The 27,464-nt window shown below is 57.3% G+C and overlaps 1 protein-coding gene across 1 annotated transcript in view; it reads left to right on the forward strand.

Annotated features, from left to right (window-relative positions):
* Positions 1 to 27,464, forward strand: part of MAPKAPK3 (MAPK activated protein kinase 3) — a 33,561-nt gene that overhangs the window by 2,849 nt on the left and 3,248 nt on the right. The window contains exons 3-8 of the mRNA XM_075547433.1: positions 20,963 to 21,102; positions 22,313 to 22,377; positions 22,880 to 22,959; positions 25,369 to 25,492; positions 26,636 to 26,711; positions 27,029 to 27,153. Coding sequence (XP_075403548.1) covers positions 20,963 to 21,102; positions 22,313 to 22,377; positions 22,880 to 22,959; positions 25,369 to 25,492; positions 26,636 to 26,711; positions 27,029 to 27,153 — 610 coding nt within the window. The remainder of the gene's footprint in view (positions 1 to 20,962; positions 21,103 to 22,312; positions 22,378 to 22,879; positions 22,960 to 25,368; positions 25,493 to 26,635; positions 26,712 to 27,028; positions 27,154 to 27,464) is intronic.

Raw genomic sequence — 27,464 nt, forward strand, 5'->3', positions numbered from 1 at the left:
TAGGGACTCATACAACTCTTATCACAATCCATACATATACATACATCAATTGTATAAAGCACATCCATACATTCCCTGCCCCAATCATTCTCAAAGCATTTGCTCTCCACTTAAGCCCTTTGCATCAGGTCCTTTTTGTTTTTTCCCCTCCCTCCCCGCTCCCCCCTCCCTCATGTGCCCTTGGTAATTTATACATTGTTATTTTGTCATATCTTGCCCTATCCGGAGTCTCCCTTACCCCCCCTCCCCCCTTCTCTGCTGTCCCTCTCCCAGGGAGGAGGTCACATGTGGATCCTTGTAATCAGTTCCCCCTTTCCAACCCACTCACCCTCCACTCTCCCAGCATCGCCCCTTACACCCTTGGTCCTGAAGGTATCATCCACCCTGCATTCCCTGTGCCTCCAGCCCTCATATGTACCAGTGTACAAACTCTGCCCTATCCAGCCCTGCAAGGTAGAATTCGGATCATGGTAGTTGGTGGGAGGAAGCATCCAGGATCTGGGGGAAAGCTGTGTTCTTCATCGGTACTACCTCGCACTCTAATTAACCCATCTCCTCTCCTAAACCCCTCTATGAGGGGATCTCCATTGGCCGACACTTGGGCCTTGGGTCTCCACTCTGCACTTCCCCCTTCATTTAATATGGTATACACACACACACACACACACACATATATACACATACACACACGTATATATATACACATATACACACATATATCTTCTTTTTTTTTTTTTTGCATGATGCCTTATACCTGGTCCCTTTGGCACCTCGTGATCGCACTGGCCAGTGTGCTTCTTCCATGTGGGCTTTTTTGCTTCTGAGCTAGATGGCCGCTTGTTCACCTTCAAGCCTTTAAGACCCCAGACACTATCTCTTTTGATAGCCGGGCACCATCAGCTTTCTTCACCACATTTGCTTATGCACCCATTTGTCTTCAGCGATCCTATCATGGAGGTGTGCAGCCAATGATATGATGATTTTTTTGTTCTTTGATGCCTGATAACTGATCCCTTTGGGACCACTTGATCACCCAGGCTGGTGTGTTGTTCCATGTGGGCTTTGTTGCTTCTGAGCTAGATGGCCGCTTGTTTATCTTCAAGCCTTTAAGACCCCAGTCACTATCTCTTTTGATAGCCGGGCACCATCAGCTTTCTTCACCACATTTACTTGTTCACCCACTTTGGCTCCAGCAGTTGTGTCGGGAGAATGAGCATCATAGAGTTCCAATTTAATAAAAGAAAGTATTCATGCATTGAGAGAGTGTTTGAGTAGAGGCCCAAGGTCCTTCCGCCACCTTAATACTTAACCTATAAATCTAGACACATAGATCTATTTCCCCATCCTCCTATATATATTTGCATGTACATGTCTTTGTCTAGACCTCCATAAATGCCCTTTGACTCCTAGCTCTTTCCTCCATCTCCCTTGACTTTCCTCCTGCCCTACTACCATGCTCCGTCCCCACCTGGGCTAGAGTATACCTCTTCTCTAAGCAACCTTACCCTTGATCATTTCCCACCAGGCCTGCCACTCCCCTCTCTCTACCATTTTGGGTCCCATGTTGTTCCCTTGTCCCTGTGTTTGTTAACACCACTTCCTTACTCCCCCCTACCCCCCCACCCCAAGTCCCCCCGGAACTGTCAGTCCCGTTGTTTTTCCTCCAGATAGTTCAGGATTTCTCTATTTTTTGCACATGAGTTTGAGCTCTGCCCCATCGTTTTCCCCCGGGCAGCAAGATTGATGCTGGTGCCCCTGTCAGAATGGTTTGTTCTTTTTCTTTCTCCATCTTTCATTTAGTTTTTCTGTCGTTGAGAATGATGGTTTTGGATGTGCCTTGGATGGGTGAGGGACCCCCTCGAGTTGGCAGCCTGCCTCAGTTCCAAGACTTTGGCCCTGTGAGCCGAGCCGGGGCTGAGCTAGGCCGCAGATGCCAAGGGCAAGGTGGGGAAGGGGAAGGAGGTGAGCATCCTTGGACCCACTCACTACATAGGGCTGGGCCTGGCTCCTGCTCCACAGGTTGCCCACCTGTTCATCCATGACTGGCTGGGAGGAGGGGGGAGGACTTTGGTTTTCTGACCATAGAGAACAGACTCTTTCGGTCACTGGCTGAAGGTTGTCACACAAGCTGATCCCCACAGAGGCATGTGAGGGTGTGGAGATGGGGCGGGCCTCCACCCTGAGTGGCTTGGGGCCATGAGAGGGGTGATGTCATCTCTTGGCTGCGTGGCGTTTGCCCCTCGCCCAGTGCTGTCCACGTGCCCCTGGTCAGAACCTGGGTCTTGCATACATGGGCGGGCCTGGGCCCAGGGAGTCCCTGTCAACCTTCAAATGGGCCCTACCCCTCTCCTCAACTGTCTCGTCTCAGCCAGTGTGGGCACCACACACTGCTTGGTGTCCCTTGGCTCCCCAAGGCTGTACCCCAGGTCTAGGGGTCCAGCCAAGGAGGAGCTGCCCTTTCTGGCAGTACCAGCCTGGGACCCTGTCCTCTGTCAATGACCACCCTCCCAGCCCTGTTGCCCAGCATGGCAGCTAGTGTGAGCACGGAAACTGGGCGCAGTAGATACTCACAAAACAGGAAGAGCTGTGGCCACTGTCCTGGCAGCTGCCACTGCTCTGTGAGGGCCCTCAAGGGGCAGGGTCCTGGGCCTCTTCCCCTTTCCCTAGCTGGGTCCCTCAGCTGCCCCTCCCAAGGCCAGGGGCTGGCTCAGCCATTCCACCCTCTGGCCCTGAGTGCTGGCTGCCTCACGGGCAGGGATTGGAGTTGGGACCATGTAGAAGCTGTGCTGCAGAGGGGGGCTTTTGAGGGGCAGTGGACTGACTGCCTCTTTTGACCTCTTGCTTGTGTCTCCTTCCAGGCCTAGCTGGTTAGTTGACACTCCTCATTAGACACAGCCTCAAGGCCCTCTGGGCCTATCAACCATCCCGCCCCATCCGAGAGCCAGCCGCTCCAACCTCACCATGTCTGTGGGAGCTGAGGCCAGAGCAGCTGGTCAGATGGCATGTGGCGGCTTGATGGAGGCAGGTCTCTCCTCATAGGACAGGGTTCCCTCTGCTCCTGACTCCCTGCCCAGACCAGGTGTGCTTTCCAGATCCTGGCAGGCAGAAGGTGTCAAAGCAATGCCTGGCTCAAAGGGAAAGGCCCCAAAGAGACACAGGTTCTGCCTTTGATGGGAGAAGTGGGCCCTTCCCTCTAGGCCCTGGGCGCAGTCCCCTTCCCCTTCTGCCTCTGGGGCCTCAACTTCCCTTTTCTGCAGGGAGCGTTGCCTGGTGGGCCCCCACAGATCCACATGCCTGGGTATCCCGTGCCAAAATCTCTGGGCAGAGTCCCTGCAGGCAGTGTCCCCTTTCTGGGCCTCTGGACCTGGGGATGCTGCCGGGGCAGCCTTGCTCAGGACACTTCCCCTCTGCCTGGAGACTACTGGTGTCTGTGTGTCTGGCCCTCAGGGTCCGCTCTGTGGGCTGGACAGCACAGAGGACACTTGTACCCTAGTAGACGGGAAACGGAGTTCCAGAAACCAGGAGAGTCTGCCTGTGGTCACACAGGGATTTGGGGAAGGGGCTTGAGGACTGGACTGGACTTATTTCAGCACTCAGGGCCTCTGAAGTCCAGGTGGATCATGGGTGGCAGCTTTCCCTCTCCTGCCCTGAGGACCTTCCTGTGTCCATCAGGGGTCAGCCCCACTGGCCCCTCTCCCAGGAAGCTGCCCAGAGTGGCTGGCATTGGAACCTGGACGGATTTCCTCCCTAGCGATCAGAAGCCCCTGTGGCTCAGTGCTCTCTGTGGCCCCTGGGCCATTTTGGGCCAGGGGAAGTTCGTGCCGGGAAGCTCCTCTCTGGGGCCTGGCCTGTAGACTCGTGTCTGTGGACGAGAGCCAAGCTCTGGTCCCCGAGGCAGTGACTCTTCGGAAGCAGGTTGCGGGACATTTGGAGCACCTTCCCAGCTGTCTGGGGAGGGGGTTTTCTCAAACTGCCCTCCTGTGACTCTGAATGTTTGTGTCACCCGGGGACACCAGGAGGGGCTCAGTCACGTTGGTCCCTGCGAGCTAGAGGTGAGATGCCCCCTGGTTTTTTCCCCCGCCAGTGAGAGGTGCTCTGACAGACTCCTTGGAGATAAAGCCACAAGTGCTGCCACTTCACTGGCACCAGGTCTGGGCCAAGGGTACCCCCATTTGGTCCACAGGAGACAGAGAGGACTTTCTGCTCCCTGTGAAGTTTGATAGCCTTGGAAACCCCCAGAAGGGCAGTTCGTCTCCGTCCTGTAGCTTCACTGTGAGTCAGCATCAACTCGGGTTGACAGTGAGCTTGGTTTGGTTTGGAGCCAACACAGGCTTCAGGGAGGCCGGTTCCCCCCCCCCCCCCCCCGCAATACTTGCTAGCCCCTCCACTCAGAAGTGGGCAGAGAGGGGCCCTCTCCAGCCAAAGTGCCAGGAGGAGGCACACGCTGCGGGGCAGTAGGCCCAGAGCTCAGGACCCTGGGTGCCCTGCTCTGCCTGGGGGGATGGCACCCCTTGCTGCATGGGTGGGGCTGGCCTGTTGGGGCTGGTGCTGCCGAGCTGGATTGGAGGCAGGGTGGGGCAGTCGGGCGGGGTGGGTGCTTTCTCTTTAGGCAGCTGCCACCCCTCCCTTGGCATCCTTAGACCAGTCAGATCAGGCTCCACGGGCCCTCTTGCTACCTAGTCAACATGCTAGCAGTCCTGCTCAGTCAAGCCAACATTCACTGCGCCCCCAGCCACACTCCCGGGTTGCAGCTCCTCGTTTCAGCGGTGCCTCAAATTCTGTGCCATCAGGTAAATTAGACATGCTTTAAGTGCCACGGCCTCATACCCCAGGGGGATGGCCAACCGTGTTTTTCTTCTTGGTCATAAAATGATATAAGACTGCCAAAGTCAACCAGAGTCGTGCATCACCAGCGGACAAGCAGACAGAGTCTGGGCACCCTCTGACCGCGAGGCCCGGTCCAAGAACAGTGAGTTCTGATCACATGACCCTGCTCCTTACTCACCTTCATGAAATGATCACAGAGGATCAGGGCGCTACAGCAAAGTGTGGTGAAGAGAGCAGATGGTGCCCGGCTATCCATCGGAGCAGTGTCAGGGGTCTTCAAGGCTTGTATTCAAAGAAAGAGCCCTCTAAGCGAGGAGTCAACTAAGTCCACACGCAAGAAGCACACCAGCCTGTATGATCCAGCCATGACAAGTAAAAAATCCAAATAAGATGAAGGAAAGAGTATCAGAGCTCACATGTGAACTCCCAGTTGGTAGCAGGCTGTGGAGCACCGTGGGGGCCCAAGACCCATCTGCAGGTGTATCGTCAGATCCAGCTGCAGGTAGATCCCCTGTGGCCACAGGCTAGGGTCTCGAACAGCTTTGCTGTCAGAGATTAGTACACGCTTGATTATGGGGACTGGAACTATGGTGTCCTGTGACACCTGGTCGATTGACCTCCCTCTTCACGTAACCTGAATTTGCTCTAGGTTTAAATGTTTCTGACTTGTTCCATGACAGAAGTTCCCCCTATGGCTTATTTTAATAGTGCTGGTGGTCTTTTCTTTCTTACTCTTTAGTTTTATCTTTATCTTGTTATTTCCTTCTGTTCTTTATGGTTTCTGTTCGGTTTCCCAGCTGATGAAGCTCAGAAGGAGTGGTCGTCTCAAGACAGTCACTGAGGCTGTGGTTGATCGGGGGACCGGGCAGCAAACAGTGACTGCAGGACGGCCAGGGCACACCGGAGCAGACTGTGATGAGGTGTACACAGCTCTCTTTAAAAGCAACTTGACCACGGAAGTATCTGTGTTCATTTCATAGCCATAGAAGTTTTACAAAGATTTCTTGAAAGAGAAATAAAACAACAAATGGGGGGGTGGGGTGGGGTGGATCAATAGCCCTGCATCACGGAGCTTCCTCCGCCGCCCTCACCTGGCAGGAAAAACTCTAGGACTCATGTGCCAGGCACTGTGGAGCCCTCTGAGATGCCCGGCCCCTGGTCAGGCCTGTCTGGCTCAGAGTGACCCTAGAAGCCCTCTAGGTGACCCTAGAGGGCAGAACAGACCTGCCCCAGAGGGATTCCCGACGGAGATCTGACTGCATGTTCTCCTGTGCTGCGGTTGGTAGGTTTAAACAGCCGACCCTGTGGTTAAGGCCTTAATCGATATGCTACCAGGGCTTCTTTCCAGACTGCCAACCCCAAGCCACACTCCCTGCCAATGGGCATATTTTGACTCATAGTGACCCTACAGGACAGGGTAGAACTGTCCCTGTGGGTTTTCTGAGATGGTAATTCTTTACAGGAATTCAAAGTCTTGCCTTCCTCCCATGGAGCCTTTGCTGGTTTTGAACTGCTCACCTTATGGTGAACGACCCAGCTAGGAACCCACCAGGCCACTGGGACTCCCTTCTGGGAAATGTGCCGTAGAAACGAGGACCCTGGAGAGGGCGTCACGTCCTCAGAGCAAGCCCTGCGATGGAATGTTAGGCCAGGGCTGAGCGGGTGGAGGTTGTGGACACCCTGAGTTTGGCAGGCTTTCTTCATGGATTTAGGTCTGTTTCCTGCCCCGCGCACCAGCTGATGCCAGCTCTCTGGGAGCCAAGCCTTGGTGCTGAGAATTCGAATACCCGCTAAGTGACTAAGCCTTTTCCAGCACCTGATGTCCGTCTCCTGCTGGCTTTTCTAACTCCTCTCATTCCCGTTTTATGGGTGAGGACAATGAGGTTCCGAGGGGTGGGCGGCTGTGTGGATCTAGGTAGCCTGACACCAGCTCTTTGCATCCAACTCACCTTATACCTGTGCACACCTGTGTGGGTGCAGGAGGGTTGGGGATGGACAGGATGCTGGTTTTGTTCTACGTGGGCCACAGTCTCAGGAACCCCAGCAGCTCCTGCTGGGCCCCGGCAGACACTGCTGGTAGTGTTTGCCCTCATCTTCCTCGCTGCGCAGGACCCTGTGCCTGTGAAGGGAAGGATCGCCCAAGGCCGCCAAAGGAGCCCAGGGTGTCTTCTGGGCCACCTCTGCATGGTGTGTGGCGTGTCCTAGGCTGTTTGAGTCCCTGGCCAACCTGGCCCAGGGCACCACAAATAGGAAGTCTGGCTGGCAGTTGGGCAAGAGGGAACGGGGCTGTCCTGGCCCTGGGAGGCTTCTTGGAGGGGCAGTCAACTTTAATGCAGGGTCCCGATGGTGAAGGAGTCTGCATGGCAAACTTGGCACTGGCTACGGCGTACGGCTGCTGGGGCTGCGCTCAGAGGGGCTGGTGTCAGGGAGCAGGGAGGGAAGGGGGCCGTGGGGGGCATTTCTGTAGGACTGTGACAGATGGACAGAGAGTGGTGACTTTATCTCTTAGCCCTCCCCAGAGGCCTCTGTCTTTAGTTTCCTCCTCCCTCACCATGTGAGATAGAACCCCCCTACCCTTCCCCTGGCCTTCTCTCCTTGGATCCCGAAAGGGCTGCAGGGCTTTGGGGGTCTCCACAGCCGTGGACCTTTCTCTCGGGTCTGCTGAAGTTTGCACTCCAGGAAGCTGATTCCCTCTCCCCGTGAGAGGTCCCTGCATGGGCACAGCATTAGGGAACCTGGCCCCTCCCTGGCACACCTACAGCAGGAACGGAGAACAGTGGCCATCCTCAGGTGAGAGGGAGCCTTCTGAGCACACCTGTGTCCAGCAGAAAACAGACCACACTCTTGTTGGGGGGCTGGATGCATGCATTCACATTGGCAGGGACCAGGCTCTGGTTTCCCCGGGGAAACAGGTCAGTGCCACCCTGCTGCTTCTGTGAGAGGCCTTGTGGGAGGCCACCTGGGTTAAGTGGGGAGCAGGGCTGTCAGCCGCTTTCACTCTCCCTAAGTGCCCTTGGATCGGAGGCAGTGTCATATCTCTTGTCAAATCACCATCTCTTTAAGCATGTTTCCCTGTGCCCCCCAATAGTTTTATTGCAGTATAGCTCAAATACCAATATCCTTCCATAGTTCAGTCGTATTTAAAAAGAGTTTTATAGACATCCTCGCCCCTCCCGGGTCCATTATTCGCTCCCCAATTCACTCAACCTCCCCACATCCCCAGAAGCTGTTGCTTCAGTTACTCTCGATATATCTACCCCCTCTATGCTTCATAAGCTGAGACACATTCCAAAACCCCCGAACAGTGCATATATAGTAAAAAAAAGAAGACAGAGAAGACCACTGCCAATGTTAAAATAACCCAGAGGGAAAGCATCTTTAGAGACAGCAAGAAATATTTAAACCTAGAACAAATCGAGGATGGGTTGAGAGGGGGGGTCAAATGACCAGGTGTCACAGTACACCACAGTTCCACCCACCATCCTCAAGTTTATAATTACCTCTGTCTGAGAGCTTCCACTGGGGTCCGAGGGGAGCTGCCAGAGGCTTCTTCTGACGAGACGCTCTGCAGATGGGTTTGGGGCTCTAACGGTCCTCCCCAGCCTTTGAAAAATTCAGTGTGTTCACAATTCGAGCTCTGATACCATGCCCTCCATCCTATTTGGATTTTGTTCTCAGGCTGGTGTGCTGCTTCCATGTGCACTCAGTGGACGCCTCACTAAGGCAGCTGCTTGTTTGAATACAAGCCGTTCAGACCGCAGATACCATTCTTTTTGATAGTCGGGCACCATCTGCTTTCTTTGCCGCACTTTGCTGTAGTGCCCTGACCTTCAGTGAGCTCCTCATGAGAAGGCAAGTCGTGAGAACGAACTGTTCTTGCAAATCACCCTCTTTTGTGGTGGGGCCATTGAACCCTGGGTTTGGAAACATGCTGGGGAGCAAGAATCTCCGTGGGTGGCCATAAAGACCTTTGCAGTGCATGCTAGCAGACAGCATAGGCTAGTGGACACCCCCAGCGGGGGCTCAGTGGGTTGTTTTGTCTGTTTGTTTGAAATCATTCTATCGGGGTCTCCTACAGTTCTTATATCCATCCATCCATCCATCCATCCATCCATCCATCCATCCATCCATCCATCCATGTGTCAAGCACATTTGTACATTTGTTGCCATCATCATTTTCCAAACATTTACTTTCTACTCGAGCCCTTGGTATCAGTTCATTTTACTCTTCCCTTACCCTCCCTCCCTCCCTCAAGAACCCTTGATAATTTAATTTACAAATTATTTTTTTCATGTCTTACACCCACTGCTGTCTTCATTCACCCAGTTTTTTGTTGTTTGTTCCACTGGGAGGAGGTTATATGTCAATCATTGTGATCAGTTCTCCCTTTCTCACCCTTCCTTCCTCTTCCCCTCCTAGTATTGCTACTCTCATGATTGGTCCTGGGGGGTTTATCTGTCCTGGATTCCTTGTGTTTCCAGTTTTTATCTGTACCAGTGTATATGCTCTGGTCTAGCTGGATGTGTAAGGTAAAATTGGGGTCATGATAGCAGGGGGAGGAGGCATTAAAGAACTAGAGGAAAGTTGTGTGTTTCATTGGTGCTATACTGCACCCTGACTGGCTCATCTCTTCCTTGTGACCTTTCTGTGAGGGGATGTCCAATTGTCTACAGATGGGCTTTGGGTCTCCACTCTGCACTCCCCCTCATTCACAATGATATAGTTTTTTGTTCTTTGATGCCTGATCCCTGATCCCTTCGACACCCTGTGATCACACAGACTGGTGTGCTTCTTCCATGTGGGCTTTGTTGCTTCTGAGCTAGATGGCCGCTTGTTTACCTTCAAACCTTTCAGACCCCAGATAGCTGGGCACCATCAGCTTTCTTCAACACATTTGCTTATGCACCTGCTTTGTCTTTGGTGATCATGTCGGGAAGGTGAGCATCACGGGGTGCTGGGGTAGTAGAACGAAGTGTTCTTGTGTGTATTGAGGGAGGACTGGTATGGAGGCCCTGTGTCTGTCTTGGGGCGGGCTTTCTGTGGCACGCTTTGGGCCTGTACCAGGACTTAGTTGGGCTGGTGGGAGGTTGGACAGGAAGCTGGTGCTTGTCTGACACGTGCAGCCTTGGCCATGACCATCACTGTCAGCCAGCGTGCCCCACCCCGAGGTCAGTGAAGCAGCCACAGCAGGAGGCGGGGGCAGAAGCAGCAGGTCAGCTGGCATTCCTGGACTTCTCAGACCGAGCAGGCTGGCTGGTTCCCACCACGCTGGCCTGGGACGAGGGTGAATTTCAATGAGGGTCTGCTGGCCAGACCCCCACAGCAGCTCTAAACCTACAACCCTGGAAGAGTGGGGTGAAGAGGAAGCTGGGTCCTGGTCCTTCTCCATTCCCCCCTACCCCCCGATTGGGGAACTACCTGACTCAGGCTGTGTGTAAATATAATGAGACTCAGGTGTGTGGGAACGGGGGTGCAGGGGGTGTTGTGCTGCGAACAGGAATATATATGAGACGTCTGATTTAAGGAACAAGCCCCCGTGCCCTACTTTGCAGCCGAGGACAGGACAGAGCTGCTAAGAATATTGATTTTGTTTTTGACCCAGGGTTGGGGCTTTCTTTAGGCCACACTGCCCTCCCTTCATTCTTGCTGCTCTGTTCCTCTTTCTCTTGGGTCCATTCACTCCCTCTTCTCAGGCCTAGCCACTCTCGGCTACCTCGGGGGCTCCAGGCTGCCTCAGGATCCGCTCTCTATCGGCTGAGGGCAGGCAGAGGACAGCGGAGAGTCCAGCCAGCAGCTGGGGACTTACCCCGGCCAGCCTGCAAGCTTCCCCCCATAGAGGGTAGGCCTGGGGTGTAATAGGAGTCAGGCAGGCCTGACCCACTCACAGAGCACCCTCCTGCTGCCAGCTTGGCCTGGCTGTCACGGAGGCATCCCCCGGGGAGGGTGGGGAGTTGGGCTGGGCCGTGGCCTATGCTGGCGCACCTCCTGATATGGTCGGCTGGCCTGTTTGCTAGGACACAGGTGGGGCACTGCCAAGGGTTTTCAGGCTCTGATTGAGCCAGGGAGGGGCTTGCGCCGGGGCCTCAGAGTCAGCCGCAGGGGTGTGGGGGGACAGGGAGGGCTGTAGCCACGGGGTGCAAGCTGTGTCCGCTGTGGGGGCTGCTCTGGACCAGCTGGGACGAGCACCTGGGAGTGTCTGACCCCAACTCATTCCCTGAACCGCGCAGGCTCCTCAGCTGGTCTCCTGGCCTCAGTGCCACTTGGGGATGCTCCTCGGGATGCACGGGGCCAGGACCTTAGCCTGGGCGTACCTGTCGCCATGCCTAAGGCCTCAGCCTCCATGAGGGGTGCATAGTTCTCTACGTCACCCCCTTCTCAGAACACAGCAGAGGGTGGCCAGGTGCTCTTGGGGGGTGGGAGCCAGCAGGGTGGCAGGGGAGGCACAGGCAGGGCTGCTTCCTGTGTATTCAGCAGAACCTGACAATGGGGATCCTCACCCCATGTCTTGAGTGCAGAGGCTCAGAAAAGCAGAGTCATTTACTTAGGGTCACGCTGCAGGGATGTGCCCAGGCTGGGCAGAAAATCAGGCCTGGATGGCAGCCAAGACCAGGCCACAGTCACCCTTCTGGGAGTGCCAAGCTGAGCCGTGAATCAGGGGCGAGGCCACTCTGTGAGGCCAGTCTCCCCGCTGGCCGGGCGCTTGTGTGATAAGGGCCTCCCTTTTGGCTGTGGGGACCCTTTTAGTGGGGTACACACTGTACCCTCCTGCTGGGGCGCTCATCTAGATCCACAAGCAGTGTGAAGACTAGCCAGCAGGTGAAGGTGTGGCCTGGGGGCACATCTGACATGGTGACCACATCAGCATGGTCAGCTCCTCTAGGGGAAGGACCCCCAGGGCTGTGGTCACCTTACTCACTCCATGGCCCAGTTAATTCCCCGACTTAGGCTGAGCCGCTCCCGGCTGTGTCCCAACCCCAGGAAGACCAGAGAGGGTGGGAATGAGTCATTGCAGCCCATTCCCACAGTAGGGAGGCCCTGCGTACTGTCCTCCACTGCCCCCTGCCCCATTCTTCTGGGACTGTGGTTCTGTGACATTTGCAGGAGCAGGACAGACTCCCAGGAGTGGGCTGGGTGTTGGGGCCTCAGGAGGAATCAGAAGGAGAGAGGGGCAGGGGCCAAGGAGCGGGGCCAGCCAGTGCTCTCGGCATGGGACGAGGGCGCCTGTCCTTGTCAGGTCTGTGGGGGGCACCATGGAGACACAGATGAAGCTGAGAGAAGTGGGAGGGGAGAGAGGCTGAGCAGGCATGAGGTTGCGGAAGGGCTAGCCTGTGGGTGGCGGGAGGAGTGGGTGGGAGAGGGGGGCATTGTGGTAGAGACCCTGGGGGTCTCTGCACTGTGTGTGGGTGGGGTTCTGCCCTGCCTCCCAGCCTCTCACTTCTGTTCCCTCTGTCAACTCTGTGACATCTCCTGTGTTTGGTACGCAAGGAGGGGACCAGACAAGCCAAGCACATCCTCTGAGAGCTAGGAGGTGCTGGGTCCTGCCCCTGCTGAGCTGATGGGAGACATGTTCGCTTCTGATCGGTGTTGTGCCTCAGCATGGGTCATCTGGACACAGTGTCCCCCGCCCTGCCACGGACTCAGAGGGTGCTCTGGTGAAGAGCCCCCACCTCTGCTAGTGTTTGTATCCCCGATGTACCTGCTGGGCCATAGCACAGCTGTGTACTGTGGGGTAGGGGTGGAAGGCAAACACTGACGCTCTGACTGGGGGTGCGGTGTCTCTTCACGAGAAGGAATTGTTGGGGGGACATTCTTAGATTAGAACAAAACACTCATGCTTCCTAAGAATTCCTAGCCTTGTGATGAGAGCACCCTATTTTTACACCGTCATAGAAGAAACAGACCAGGGTTCGGTTCCACACATTCTGCCACTGCCCTCAACAGACCCATCGATCCCTTTCGGCTCTGGGAAGTCCCAAGAGAACTATAGAATCCGACCCCTTTGAGTCCCTCCCCCATAGGAGGCTGTGGGCAATGGGTGGGGGGCATGTGCACGCTGGGATCTAGCACCTTTGGCATCCAGGGGACTTCTGACCCTGCCGCTGACTCACTGACTCGCGTTGACAGCTGTCTGGGGGGCAGGGGTGGGGGGATGGGTAGGTGAACACCCTCTTTATGAAGGGGGGGAGCGGGGAGCACATGCCCCTGCTTCGTAGACGGAGCTGGGGCTCAGGGAGGTCAGGCAGCCGGCCCAAGGGCACTCTGTTCAGAGGAGGGTAGTGGGCGTCCAGGGTCCAAGGATGACTTCCATGGACAACGGGAGACGCCGAGGAGAAGTGGAGGGTCGGTGACTGAGCTCTGGGGCCAGCAGGGCACTGGCTGGGCACCATGGAGCGGGAGAGACGATTGTAGGGAAGGGTGACGCTGAGCTAGCCTGGCTCCATCATTCCCTAGCCAGGGAGCTGGGGTCCAGTGTCGGGGTCAGCAGCTTCCTGGGAGCTGATCTCCCTGAAGCTGCGCCACGGTGGAGAGACGGAAGGGGCAGGGTGAGATGGGGACAGGACATGGGTGAGACTTTATGAAGCGGGTCCTGATCTGGTGTGAGGCCCACTAACCCGTGGCTGCCGAATGGGCTCCATGAGCTCCTTCAAGAAGCTAAGAGAGCCGGGAGATGAGTGTGGGAGAGGGCAGCAGCACGTGCCTGAGCCTCTACGTCAGGCCTGTGGTTAAAAAGTTACGTGTGACACCGTCAGCAGCTTTCCAAATAGCACTGTCGCCTTTGCGGGAGAAGGGGAGTCAGCGGGGTGGGGGTGGGGCGGGACTCTAGCCCCAGGAGGAAAGATGCTGAGACCATGGGAGAGAAGGAACCGCTCCGAACCCTGAATCAGGGTCGGCTGACACCGCCACGTCCCCCAGCAGCTGCCCCCAGAGCAAAGGCCGAGGCCCCAGCCCAAGTACCAAGTGGGCAGAGCCAGGCCTGCGCGGACTGGCCAGTTGGAAGGGTGTTAATGATATTCGCGGGCGCCAACAGCACGAGGCAGGGGGTCCTCGACCCCTGTGAAATGGAGTCTGCTGCGCTGCTGGCCTCCCTGCACAGCGAGGGACGTGTCCCTGTGGCAAAGGCAAAGCAGGCCTCCGCGCCATGGACCTGGGTGAACGGTGGCATCTCAGGGATGGCCGAGGTGGAAAGTTTCGTCAAGGGGTGGCCCACAATGCTTTCTCCCACGCAGCCTTTCCCTGCAGAGAAGCGCTTCCCGCTGTGAAGATTGATGAGTGGAAACCTCCATTTCCCGACAGCATTGTGCTCAGGTCTGCTGCCTGCGTGCTCAGAGGGGCGCACGCGCACTGCAGTTTAAGCCGCAGCCCAGACAGCCCACGGGCACCTCGTTACCCGAGGCTGGCGTTAAGAGCCCTAGATGGGTCCAAAGGCGTCCGAGCGACTTAGGAGCCCTTCCTGCCTGTCTCCTCTCCATCCTCTGGCACTGACTGGAGCTAGAATCTCCCAAAACAAAGGCCGGGGATCTGAGCCATCTGGCTGTACGCCAACTCACCTTGAGTCTTTGCGGGGAGGGGAGGAAGCCACACCTGATACGTGGAGCCCTGGTGGTGTAGTGGTTACTTGTTGGGCTGTAACTGCAGGGTCAGCAGTTTGAAACCACCAGCCGCTCTGCGAGAGAAAGATGGGGTTTTCTACTCCTATAAAGAGTGACAGTCTTGGAAACCCCGCAGGAGTTCAACCCTGTCCTTAATGTCACTCTGAGTTAGCTCTGACTCAATGGCAGTGAGCAGACTAGATACAGTCATCTGGATCCTTCCGGATCTTTGACGAAATTGTTGACTGTGCCCCTAGAGCAGCGGTTCTCAACCTGTGGGTCGTGACCCCTTTGGGGGTTGAGGGACCCTTTCACAAGGGCCGCCGGATTCATCACAGTAGCAGAATGACAGTGATGAAGTAGCAACAAAAATAATGTTATGGTTGGGGGTCACTACCACATGAGGACCTGCTTGTATGAGGCGTGAGGGAGGTTGAGACCACTGGTCTAGAACCTTAACACTTTCTCTTCAGCGAAGAGCTGATGCTAAGGTTTTGTTTGTTTTTAAGAACTTGACCTTGAAAAGATTCAGTGAAAGTCTGTGCTTCTCTTTGTGGATAAGAATGGCAGGGCCTACCTGGTTTCTTTCTTTGCCTCCCAGGAAGCTCAGAGTTAAAATCTGTTCTAGTTTCTAGTTGGGAACTCTTGGGTTTCTGGTACCGTTGTTTGACTATTCCATGAGAATCTGGTGTGTTTGTTTATTTGGCTTCAATCATGGGGTAGGATGATAGCATTCTTGAAAGCCTGTTGTCAGGAGCAGGTTGAGGGGAAATTATGGGATTTGATGTGTGCACACCTGCCCCCCAACCCCCCTCCCCACTAGGGTGGGAGGAACCGGATCCCTGGCGGAGGGCTGATGTCTCCAATGTCTCCGGGGCTGTGAGTGGCCTTGGAATCTAGAGTTTCAGTGTTGTAATTTGCTGCTGCCTCACCGATGGGAGCAATTGCACACCAACTCCCTCCCCGGAAGGAGTGGGTGTGCTGGCCTCTGAGCAGTTTGGCCAGAGCTGCAGTGGAGGGAGGGGAGAGAGGGAGGTGGCACTGGGGGAGGCTGTCTGTCCAGGCCCTCAGCGGCCCCTGCTCTTCCTGTGTGTGAGAGACAGGGGCACTGGGAACACTCTCCTGAGAACCCACCTGTGTGGGTGGCTTGTAGTCTTGGTAGGGGGCCCTTTGTGGGCTTTGAGAGATGGTTGGAGAAGGGTGCTGGAGCTGGTCCCCCCGGCTGTGTCTTTAGCGTCTACAGACACCCCAGGCCTGTTTACTGCTCTGGAAATGAAGATAGAGTGTGTTTCCAGCTCTGGGCAACATCACGGGTGTGTGGTCTAAGGAGGAGTTGGAGTGTCCAGGCTTGGTCAGCTACCTGGCTAAGGCCTTCACAGGCTGAGTTCAGACAGGCTTTTGTGGTCCCCTCTCTGCGCCTAGCTCTTTATGGGGCATATTGTATTGGAGAAATAAAATATATTGAATGAATGAATGAATGAATGAATAGGCAAATGAATGGATCCTATTCTTTGGGGGCTCAGAGGCCTAGAGGCCTCAGGCACATGCACACCCACGTGCCTACCCTCCCACTTCCACCTTATTTTCCCCACCCCAACACATCTGCACTTGCCTTTGGGATACCCCATATACATATCCACCCCCACCTCCGGCAATGTATCTACATATCCCTTCTCGTGGGCACACCCACTTGCCCATGCAAACATTTCTTCCAGAACAAGTTTCCCAAGTCTTGTGTCAGCTGTGGTTTGGCTGGTGCCTCTCTGATTTGGGGCCACCCCCTTCTCATCTCCCCTCTGGGAGGGGCGCCTGGCTGCTGTCTAAAACCCCAGTTCTCCTCCCAGTTCCAGTGCCAACACACACGCCAGCTCATGGCCCGGGGACGGTGACGTCATCCTCCGGAGCCTCTGTTTCTTCATCCTTGAATTGGGGCCCATAGTGCCGCCCTGCTTGCTCCACAGGGCGGCACCAGCGTTCCCATGAGATAAGGAAGCGGGGCGAGTTTTGTCAACAGCGGACTGTTTTTCAGACCGGCAGATCCTGCCCTGTTTTCCGGTGCCCTTGTGGAAGCCACTGACCTTGAGTTGATACTTGAGGGACAAAGCCTGGGACAGAAAGGACAGAGTATGACATGTCCTGGAGGGATCTGGGCAGGTGTTTATCAGGGGGTGTAGGATGGGAGGAGCAGGGGAGGTGGAAAGGGCCCACAAGGCCATGTGTGCTGAGTGGACAGGAGTTGGAGCCATGGGGCTGCCCAAATATCCTTCCAGCCCCTTCAGCCTGGTGGACCACAGGATGGAGCAAAGGGTGGGCCTTCTGGAGTGGCAGGAGGCCCCATCTCCTTAGCCCACCAGCTCTTTCCCATTCCAGGGGCCTCCAGTGGACTCCTGCACATGGATGCGGTTCCTGGAGGCCTCCAGGCAGGGAGGGGTGGGCTTGGAGTGAGGAACCCCTGCCTAGACATCCCTGTGATGTTTCTGCCCCCTTGTAGCTCAAGATCAGAAGCTTAACCTTTAGGGGACCAGAAGGCAGTGGGGCAGGCCAAGGCCATGCTGACTGTAGAGTTAGAATCCCAGCCTCTAGTCTCTGGACCCCAGTGTGCCTGAGACCCGCCGAGGCTGAAACGTGAAGGCTGGAGCAGTCAGGGTGGGCTCCCTGGGAGAGGAAGGGCAGTGGAGTAGGGAGGGGTGGTGGTCTGCTGCTGGCAATGGGGAACAAGTGGGCTAGGCTGTCTTACCTTTCCCTGGTTGAGTCTCTCTGGGGCCTCTTCACGTGACTCTGTGCTGTCCTCATGCCGACTTCCTCTCACCCCATCTTATAGATCTTTTCTATCAAATTTACAAACATGACCTGAGCCGGTGCCCTGTGTCAGCCCAGGAGGTCCTGGGACCCAGCAGTCACCAGGCCCACATGGCCCTGCCCAGGGGGTGGGAGGGTGGGGGTGGGGCTGCAGTCTGATGAGGGGAGCAGTGCGGTGCTGGCCTGGCTAAGGGCAGCCACAGTGGACCCCCAGGAGGCCCAGTTGCCACCACCCCCCCTGTCTGTGCCATGGTTTTGTTCTCTGAGACATGGTGGTAACAATGTTCCTTCTCCCAATGTTTAGAAAGCGCTGAGAGCAGTCGGGCACGCTGTCAGTGCAGTGGTTGTGTGTGTTTTTTAAGAGCTAGCAAAGGAACACGCTAATTGCAGGTTATAAGCAAGCACTGCACAGGCAGCAAGAAGGGAGGGGGCACGGGGGTGCTTTGGGGGAGCTGGCAAGGATGTGGGGTGGTCACAGAGGTGGGTGCCATGGTCAGCACTCACTGGCCTGAGGCCTGCGCACCTTACTGTGTGGAACCAAGACCTCTGCTCACAGCCTCTACAGATACAGAAAGGGAAACAGAGAGGGGAGCAAGGGTGAGGGACCCCTGAGGCCCACTCTGGACAGAAGAGCCCTGGGAGGAGGTGGCCTTACAGGGAGTCAGCCTGAGGAGTCAGGCTGGCGGCCCGGGCCCTGGTGGGCAGCAGGGCGGGGAGAGCTGGCCGTCATGCTGCTCAGCGAGCTCTGGTCCCTGTGGTCTCCCCGGCAGCAGGGTTGGCGGGGCACCGGTCTCCCTGCCTTCCGCTTGTTTTCAGGGCCTGGGCACTTGGGGAAGGACTATTTTAATCTGTGTGGGAATGGTATCCTAAATTTGGGTTGCGAGGGGCAGCTGCCTCATGGGAGGCTTCCAGTCAAAGCAATTCCACCTGTCCCCAGCCTCGACAAAGCTGGGCATTGGGTTGGGCTATGGTGTGGGGGTGAGCAAGCTCGGCCAGGACCATCGGGCTCTTTTGCCCACCCTTGGCCTCCGACCTCCTGACTCCTGTGTCTCCTCCACACAGTTGCTCATATTCCGCACCCCCAGGTAGGTTTGTGCAGGAGCTCCCTGTTCTATGCCAGGATCCAAGGACCCCAGATCAGTTTGACCTGGGCCTCTCTGGCCTGGCCTTGCTCCCAGCCTGGAGGGAGGGCCAGAGACAGAAGGCCAACCTGGCCAAGAACTTCCAAGAGGAGGAGACCCCTGGACTGAGCCCCGAGCATGGAGGGCTGCCAACCAGAGGCCTGCTGGGAGACAGAGCCTACTGGGGAATCGCCAGTTGACCATCCGGGCCAGAGCCAAAGGCTTTGGGAGCCAGGGGAGTGGGAAGGAGGTGAGCGAGTGAGGCAGGCCTCCAGCCTTGGGGGTGGGGGGGTGGGGGAGGTGGCCTGTATCTGGGGGTGGTGGGAGGTTTAGAGTGAAGGGAGGTCTGTGGCCATGGGGGAGAGGACACTAAGCAACAATTCTGGCCATGGGCTGGGGAGTTTCTGAGCTAAGAAAGAGGATGCTGGCATGGGGGTGCGACTCTTGGGGCTCCAGGAGCCATGGTCAGGTCCGGCTGGCGAGGGTTAGGAGACTGAGTAGAACAGGGCAGAGAGAGCAGGGCAGGGAGGGAGGAGGGTGGACAGAGGGGACCCAGGGAGCCCACGACTTGCGGGGGCATGGTATGGGGGGGCAGGCAGAGGGGGTGGTTGGGAAGCTGTGGGACATTCTGAGAGGCCAGGGCAGCATGGGCAAGGGATCCACAGTGTTTGGGCAGCATGCATCCTCCCCACCCCCTCACTGCCCTCCCATTGTGGCTTGGGTAGTGGAATAGGGGCCTGCCCTAGAGATGCCTGGCTCTCTGTGCTCTTGGGCCAGGGCTGACATGGGCAGCCCCAGAGATGGAGATGCCACACCCTCTTCTCCCCTCCTCCAAGCACAGCCCTGTCCACCTTTGCCTAGAGAGCGTGGTTCCAGAGTCTGCCCCCACAGTACCCTGTGTGGAGTGGCCCAGCTGCCCCCGCGGCAGAGGTCTCCCAGGGCCCCTGCTGGTGCTGAAGGGGAGGGGCTAGTCAGAGCCCTGGTCTAGCGCCTGGAAAGCCAATCCTGTCTTTCAAAGCAATTTCAAAATTAATCAAGAGCCATCCATCCATGTATTTGTACAAACCAATGAAATCGCCATTATCTGGATACTGTCCTTTAAAAAGGTTCCCTTGGGGCCGCAGGGCCACATGTCCGTCCGGCAGGGAAGAGCTGCAAATGGCTGGAGAGCCGCAGTGTGCGGCCCTGGGCTTGGCCCTCTGCTCTCCCTGGAAGCCAGTGTACCTGGCCCGGCCGTGGGGGAGTGGGGGAGGTGTCTCAGTGAGTCTGTACCCAGAGCTCACTTGGCCTGGCCCCACTTCCTTTAGACCAGACCCCGCCTCTGGGCTCACACCCTGGTGCCAGGTTTGCAGGTGTGGGAGGAGGGCCAATCGGGGGCCTCGCTCACCTCGAGGTCACCTTGAGGCAGCCCATCTCTCTGGCAATGAAGACTGGGAAGGCGCTTTGGAAGGTCATGAGCCCGCCTCTCCTGTTGTTAGAAGCAGGCTTTTTCTCAAGAGCAGTGGTCCCCCTTTCTCCTTGAGAGTTGGAAGCCTTCATCCCCTTAGCGCCTCCTGGGGGTGCGGCCTGCACTGCTCTGCTGTGGGCTGGGCTCCTAGAAGCCAGCAAGGGGGAGCTGAGGGGTGAGGCACTTCAGCCCTGCTGCAGGCGGCCTTCCCGGCCACCCTGTTCTCCTGTCCCGGTGGGGCCTCTCTAGGGCTGAGTTCCATCAGCGAGCGTCCCCCCCCGCCCCCCCGACGGCGAGGCCCACAGGGCAGGGGCTGAGCAGTGTGGCGACTTCCATGGTGGTGAAAGGAGAAAACGGAGACGCAGGGATGTGGTCCCTGGTGGAGGGGCCACAGCTGATGAGTCATTAACACAGTTGTCACGGCGAGTGAGTGCACACGTCGCTCCGCGGTTCAGGCCCATCAAGCAGTGTGGCACCGTTGCCGCCACCATCCGTTTCCAAACGTTCCTTCCTTCTGGATTCCTTGACACCATCTCCCCCTCGGGGTCCTCACAGGCTCCTCAGTCCTGGGGTTCCTATACTGAGAGACAGAAGAGCACAGAACACAGCTTCAAGAGGGTGGCCCCGGTGACATCACACCTCCGAGATACACCCTAATGTGAACACACACGAAAATACAGGAAATGTCGGAAACCAATCAGGTCTAGCATGCATCAGAGTGGGGGTGTGTGTGTCAACTGACAGGGTCTTAGCTGTACAAGTCAAGTTCAATCAAAGGATAAACGTATCCCTTTGATCTCCTTTGCTCACCTCTCTGTTTAGTGACCACTTTCCTCCCGTCTCTCCATTAGGGGCAGAGGGAGATCCCTGGAGGCTTGTTACTCCCCCCCTCCCCCCCTGTCGTTCCCACAAGTCCAGTCTAACTCTGAAACCCACTCTGTTTCTACTTTGCTTGCCGTCCCCTCCCCCTCTGAGGAGAAAGGGCTTCTCTGATCTCAGAGGCCTGCTCCACTGAGTCACTTCCCGGAGCCCAGCAAAGCTGCTGCGCCTAGGGCTGGCCCTCGAGCCCCCAGGTCAGGGGAGCCCAGCCCCGTCTGCACCCTGCCCTCCCAAGCTGTGTGGCTCTGCATCCCGTCTGCTCCTTGGGTGGCTGACGGCGGACACCCCTTGCCCACAGCTGCTGTATGACAGCCCCAAGGCCCGGCAGGAGGTGGACCACCACTGGCAAGCCTCGGGGGGCCCCCACATCGTGCGCATCCTGGACGTGTACGAGAACATGTACCACCACAAGCGCTGCCTCCTCATCGTCATGGAATGGTACGCCACCCCCACCCCCCATCCCGAGCCAGTGAGCGCACCAGGTCACTCTAGGCCCACCGGGCTTTCCCACAAGGGGCTCGAATCTGGTCTCTGTCCGTGTGGTTTCGAGGAGTGTTGGTGGTGTGGTAGGTGATGCCTTGCACCAGCCGCCAGGTGAGAGGTTTGAATCCCCTGGCTGCTCCACGGGAGAGAGATGAGGCTTTCTGCTCCTGTGGGACTGACAGCGTGGAAAGGCCACAGGGTTCAGCGGTGCACTGCAGAGTCGTCTGCCTCAGGGCGGACCTGACGGCAGCACACTTGGGCACAGGGTTGGTGTGATCTCCGCTCAGTGAAGGAATGGAAGAGCCGTTGGGAGCCCTCAGTGTGGACGCTGGGGTGGTCTGAGGGTGAGCAGACACACACTGCCCTCAGTTGCCCCCTTCTGCCGGCCGCCAGTGCTGCTGACTGGAGGCTGGGGTCAGGGACCACCTCCACCTGCGCTGTGGCTCTCCATTCACCTTCCTCAGACCCTGGGCCTGGGCCCCTCCCCAGCGCCTCCCTGTGAGCCGATCCAGCTCTCCGGTCTCCACTTTCTTGCCTTGGATCGGGGGTTCAGATCCTGGCCCTGGCCCTCACTAGCCACATGACCCGGGGCAGCTGCTGACCCCTCCATATCTCTAGCACCCATGTGGAGAGTGCGTGAAACGTGGAGGGTCTCTAGGCCGTGTCCAAAGGCTGGACTCCATCCCAAGTGCATCCCTTAGTCAGGCTTCACGACTCCAGGAGGCCAGGCTGTGACTGCCCACCTTGTACAGCAGACCAAGCTGAGGCACAGAGAGGGAAAGGGGCGACGGGCTTCCAGGCCACAGTGCAGAGGCGTGCAGTGCCCAGGGCAGGGCACACGGCTGGCGCCCAACGGTCACCATGGTGGTGATCATTCATTGATCATTCATACTGTGTTCCATTGGCAGGGAACTGAGGTCTGTAGGGGAGGGACACTTCCCAAGGCCTCATAGCCCGGCCAGGGTGGGACCAGTGGGAACACAGGTATTCCCCAGAGGAAGCCCGACTCACCCACCCTCCCCAGGTCCCAGAGTTCCCCTCAACCTCCCTCAGCAGATAGCCCATCAGAGCCAGGCGCCATAAGCCCCCAGGAGGTGACAGTGGTTTTTCCCCAAGGAGTTCCTGCCCTGCCCCCTAGCTCACAGCACCCCCCACCCCTTTGCAGCATGGAAGGTGGTGAGCTCTTCAGCAGGATTCAGGAGCGTGGCGACCAGGCCTTCACTGAGCGAGGTAGGTCGCCACATGGCTGAAACGTGATGGTTTGGAATGAGGGCCTTGGGCCAGCAATGTGTGATGCTGCTGGACCAGGTCCTGTCCCTCTCTGTGCTGTAGACTCAAGGTGAACCAGAGATGATGTTGACAGGTATCCACCCCCCAGGGGGACGGTGTCTCTGACACTGTCAGAGGTGAACTTGCGAGGTCTGGGTTTGGGCTGACTGGCTTGGGGAGTCAGCCCAGGTCTGAGGAAGGAGGCTGGGCTGGGCTGGTGGCAAGCCTGGAGGGATTCTGGGGCATCTGGAAGAATTGTGGGGCATCTGGGATGGGATCATGGGGTGTTTGGAGGGATTGTGGGGTGTCTGGGATAGGAGTCCTGGGTAGCGGGAGTGCACGTGGCCCCTTTGTGCTGGCCCCCTCAGATGGGCCTGGGGAGGGGGGCGTTGATAGGAGTGTAGAGTGGCTTGACCTTGACCTTGACTGGCACTATGGGCCCCTCCACACTCTCTGTCTGCAGAGGCCGCAGAGATCATGCGGGGTATTGGCTTGGCCATCCAGTTCCTGCACAGCCAGAACATTGCCCACCGGGATGTGAAGGTACGGCTCTGGCACCTGGGTTGGGGGATGGCCTGTTGAAACACCCTCTGTGGCTCCGAGTGCCCCCTGGGTGAAGGCGGAGCTCACTGCTCGGCATTCTGGCCTCTCCTCCTGGATCAGCTCTCTCTCCTCAGCCCGCTCCCATGGTCCCAGAGTGCCCAGGCTGCTCGGCCTCCTGTTTCCTGCAGACCCTCTCCAGGCCCCACAGCAGTGAGGACAACCTCCAGCCAATGGCCCTGACCAGCATCTGCTTGATCCTCACCCAGCCCCGCCCGGGAGCCGAGGTGCCCTTGCCCATTTTATAGATGAGGAACTGGCGAGAAACTAAGTGACTTGCCCAAGGCCGTCCACTAGGAAGATTCTGCACCACCGCTCGCTCAGCCAGGATTCCTGCACACACGCCGAGTCGGGCCTCAGGAGGGCTGTGAAGCCCCGGCCACAGTTTCAATAGATCAGGCCCCTCACACCAGCATCAGGGGAAGAAGCCACTTGCTGGGCACTGAAAGGAAGGGCCTGCTCAGCTTGACTGCCCTCCAGTGGGAGAGTTGTGTTGTCCACATGCCAGGGCCTGGCAGAATGATTCACAGGGCTCAGCAGGGCCAGGTGGATACAAAGCAAACTGAGGAAGTGGGCACATGCGTGTATGCACATACACACATACACAGGGACAGGCACACATTCACAGGGACAGGCACACACACAAGTAAAGGCACATAGGTGCAGGCACACCCACAGGTGCAGGCACACTTCCACAAGTACAGACCCCCACACACACACAGGTAAAGGCACACTCAAAGGTACAGGCACACACACAGGTATAGGCACACCCACAGGTGCAGGCACACATCCACAGGTACAGACACACACACAGGTACAGACACACACAGGTATAGACACACACAGGTAGAGGCACACACGGGTACAGGCACACACACAGGTATAGACACACAGATACAGACACACACACGGGTACAGACACACACAGGTACAGACACACACAGGTACAGACACACACACACAGGTACAGACACACACAGGTAGAGGCACACACAGGTACAGGCATACACACAGGTACAGGCACACACACAGGTACAGACACACACAGGTAGAGGCACACACACAGGTACAGACATACACACAGGTACAGACACACACAGGTACAAGCACACACACAGGTACAGACACACACAGGTACAAGCACACACACAGGTACAGACACACACAGGTAGAGGCACACATACAGGTAGAGGCACACACGGGTACAGGCACACACAGGTAGAGGCACACACACAGGTACAGGCACACACACAGGTAGAGGCACACACGGGTACAGGCACACACAGGTACAGGCATACACACAGGTACAGACGCACACACAGTTACAGACACACACAAAAATAAAGGCACACAGGTACAGGCACACGCAAGTATAGGCACACACCCATAGGTAAAGGCACACCCACAGGTAAAGGCACACACAGAGATATAGACACACACGTACAGATACAGGCACACACACATACACACAGGTACAGCATACACCCATAGGTACAGACATGCGAGCTACCATCAGAGTAGAATCTGTCCTTCCCAGGCCCTCTGTCCCAAGCCTAGGATGTCGCCTGCCTTGGCTTCTCCCTCCTGAGGCCTGGGCAGAGGGGCCCAGCGGCTGCAGCAGCCTGTGCCCTCACTGAGCATGCCAGCCTCCATCCTCCTTTGGTAGCAGACGGACATGCCTTCAGAATCCTGGCCTTTTTTCCCCAGTGGAGAGAAACCTGCGGAGGAGCAGTCCTTGCATAGATTACACCTGCTTCCCTTCAAGTCAAGTTCAGGACATCCCAAAGAGACGCTGTGAACCACCTGCTGCTGGGTCTTGGCCAGCGCTCCCTCCAACCCCCAGCTCTGCTGAGGGTCCTCTGCTCCTCCTACTGTCCTCCTAGGTCCTACCTGCTTCTTAAAGGCCAGCCCATAGCGGCCTCCTCCGCTCAGCCCTCCCAGCTCCCTGCATCCTCTTATCCTCTCTGTGTCCTGCCACCAGCAAGAGCTGCTTCCCAGTGGCTCCTGGGGTCCAAGAGGGGGCCTCCCCCAGCCCCACCCCTTTGTGGACCTGAGAGCTGGGAGTGGGCGGGAGCCCTGCTTGGCGATACTGGTTTCTGAGCCTTTGGTCCTCTCCCAGCACCTCATTCTAGCCTTCAACGGGACCTGCCCTTGGGTTCTGTGGTGCTCGGGCTTGGTCAGAGTACCTGCCTCAGTTTCCCCGCAGTCACTTTGCTCCGTGTCATATTTGGCCACCAAGACCCAGGCCTCATGGGAAGGCAGTCCTAGCTCCCTCCTGAGTTTGGTGGCTGAAGGGCCTCCATCCCCACTCCACGCCTGACGCCAAGCCTGTCTTGTCTCTTCCGGGCCTAGCCGGAAAACCTGCTCTACACGTCTAAGGAGAAAGATGCAGTACTTAAGCTCACCGACTTTGGCTTTGCCAAGGAAACCACCCAGAATGCCCTGCAGACACCCTGCTACACCCCCTATTATGTGGGTGAGTCCTAGTGTGTCATCCCCACCCCCACTTTGCCCCTGCTGGAGGGGCTGGAGGGCAGCAAGCCGGGGCAGAATCCAAGGGATTAAAGCAAGAGGGGGGAAGTGCTTTTTGTGTGGAGGTGGGTGATGTGTGTGTGTGCGGGGGGAGGGGTGGTGTGGCGGGCAGCGGGGAGAACGGAGGCTGCAAAAATATTCTCCCAAACTTCAGCTTCTGCTTTTGAAAATAGATCCAGGAAAATTCTGGCTGTGGCCTGTGAGCTGAATGACATCACGGCAGCTCTAAATATATACGTGATAAAAGGCTGCCTTCGGCTCGGACGGAGCCCAACTGCGGCTGTTTTTCTCCAGCTTTATTTTCCTGGGATTCATGTTCAGGAAGTGGGCAGGCTGTTCTTCCTACGCTCTGGGGACACAGGGCACCGGCCACCGCCCTGTGGGAGAGGGTCCTGCAGGCCTGAGCACCAGGGGCCCTGGGAGGATACACTTACTCATGTTTCCTTGGAAAGCTCTCACACTCCCTGCGAGTGGGCAGCCCCCAGGTCTGGACAAGCCCTGGCTAAAGTGCCCCCTCCTTAGGGGCAGGGAGGGGGGTGGACACCCTGCTTTAGGGAGGACTCTTCTCCCTGAGAGACGCCCTCCTTGAGGACTTGGGGCTGCTGGCTGAGAGTGCCTCTACGCGCTAGGCTGAGCTTCCCGTGTTTTAACTTAGAACACCTCTGGCCTCCCCAGCTCGATGCCCAGATGGGAAAACTGAGGCCCTGGGGGCCCTCTGGAATTCAGAGCCCCACTCCTTGCCCTCCCTTTCCTGTGACCCAGGGAGGCAAGGGCGACCCCACCCCACCCTACCTCCCCCTGGAGACAGGGCTGACTGAGCCTGCCTGAGCAGAGGATGACTCAGGGCCCTGGAAAGCCAGGGGGCTATTGCTCCTAGCCGGCCAACCAGAAGGGGCCTGATGCTGCCCGAGCTGTGTCCCTTCCTCAGCTTCACACTCACACACATGCTGCCTCCCTGAGAGGTGCCAGATGCTAGTGGGCTCGCCCATTCCTCCGCTGGGCACCTGCTCCCCGCCTTGCCCAGACTTCCTGGGCTCCCAGACCCAGGGTACCAAGAGCCTTTCTTTCTCTCCTTCTGCTCCTGCAGCCCCTGAGGTCCTGGGTCCAGAGAAGTATGACAAGTCGTGTGACATGTGGTCCCTGGGCGTCATCATGTATATTCTGTGAGTGCCACCCCCTCCTGCACCCCTTGGGGACCGACTCTGCTCACACACATCCTGAGCGAGGGGTAGAGTGGGCCAGCCCTTGTTTGCCGGCCCTTTGCTTCCTGTCCAGACATGCCCCTCCTGCTACCTGCGAAGGGTCCCCCACCTCCGGGATGGATGTGCCTGGGGGGTGGGGGTCCCGGGAGCTGCTGTGAATGCCAGGGCGTCCATCTGTCCATCTGCCTGTCTCCACTGCCAGGGGCTTTGGGAGGAGCCTGGGTCTGCTCTGGCTGGGCTGGCCGCCACGGTGCCAAGTGACCCCTGTCCTCCCGCAGCCTGTGCGGCTTCCCGCCCTTCTACTCCAACACGGGCCAGGCCATCTCCCCGGGCATGAAGAGGAGGATCCGCCTGGGCCAGTATGGCTTCCCCAACCCCGAGTGGAAGGAGGTGTCCGAGGATGGTGAGCGAGCCTCTGCCCTGCAAGCCCCTGCACGCCCCCCAGCCCCTGCCCTCCCAGCTACCCCAGCTTCCTTTCCGGGCAGAACCGCCACGGAGCCATGTGCATGTGTTCAAATCCTGGCTCCCCACTTCCCCACCGTGTGACCCCAGGGCAGTTGTCTCACCTTTCTGAGCCTTGGTCTTTCCATCTGCAAACGGATTCAAATCGTGCCCCCGCCGCCCCACTGCTCGTGCAGCCCTTTCCGGGGAACCATCTTCTGCTGCATAACAAATTTCTCCAAACTTTTAGTGACTTAAAGCTATAAGCACTGG

This window comes from Tenrec ecaudatus, chromosome 4 (assembly GCF_050624435.1).
Source record: "Tenrec ecaudatus isolate mTenEca1 chromosome 4, mTenEca1.hap1, whole genome shotgun sequence".
Lineage (NCBI taxonomy): Eukaryota > Metazoa > Chordata > Mammalia > Afrosoricida > Tenrecidae > Tenrec > Tenrec ecaudatus.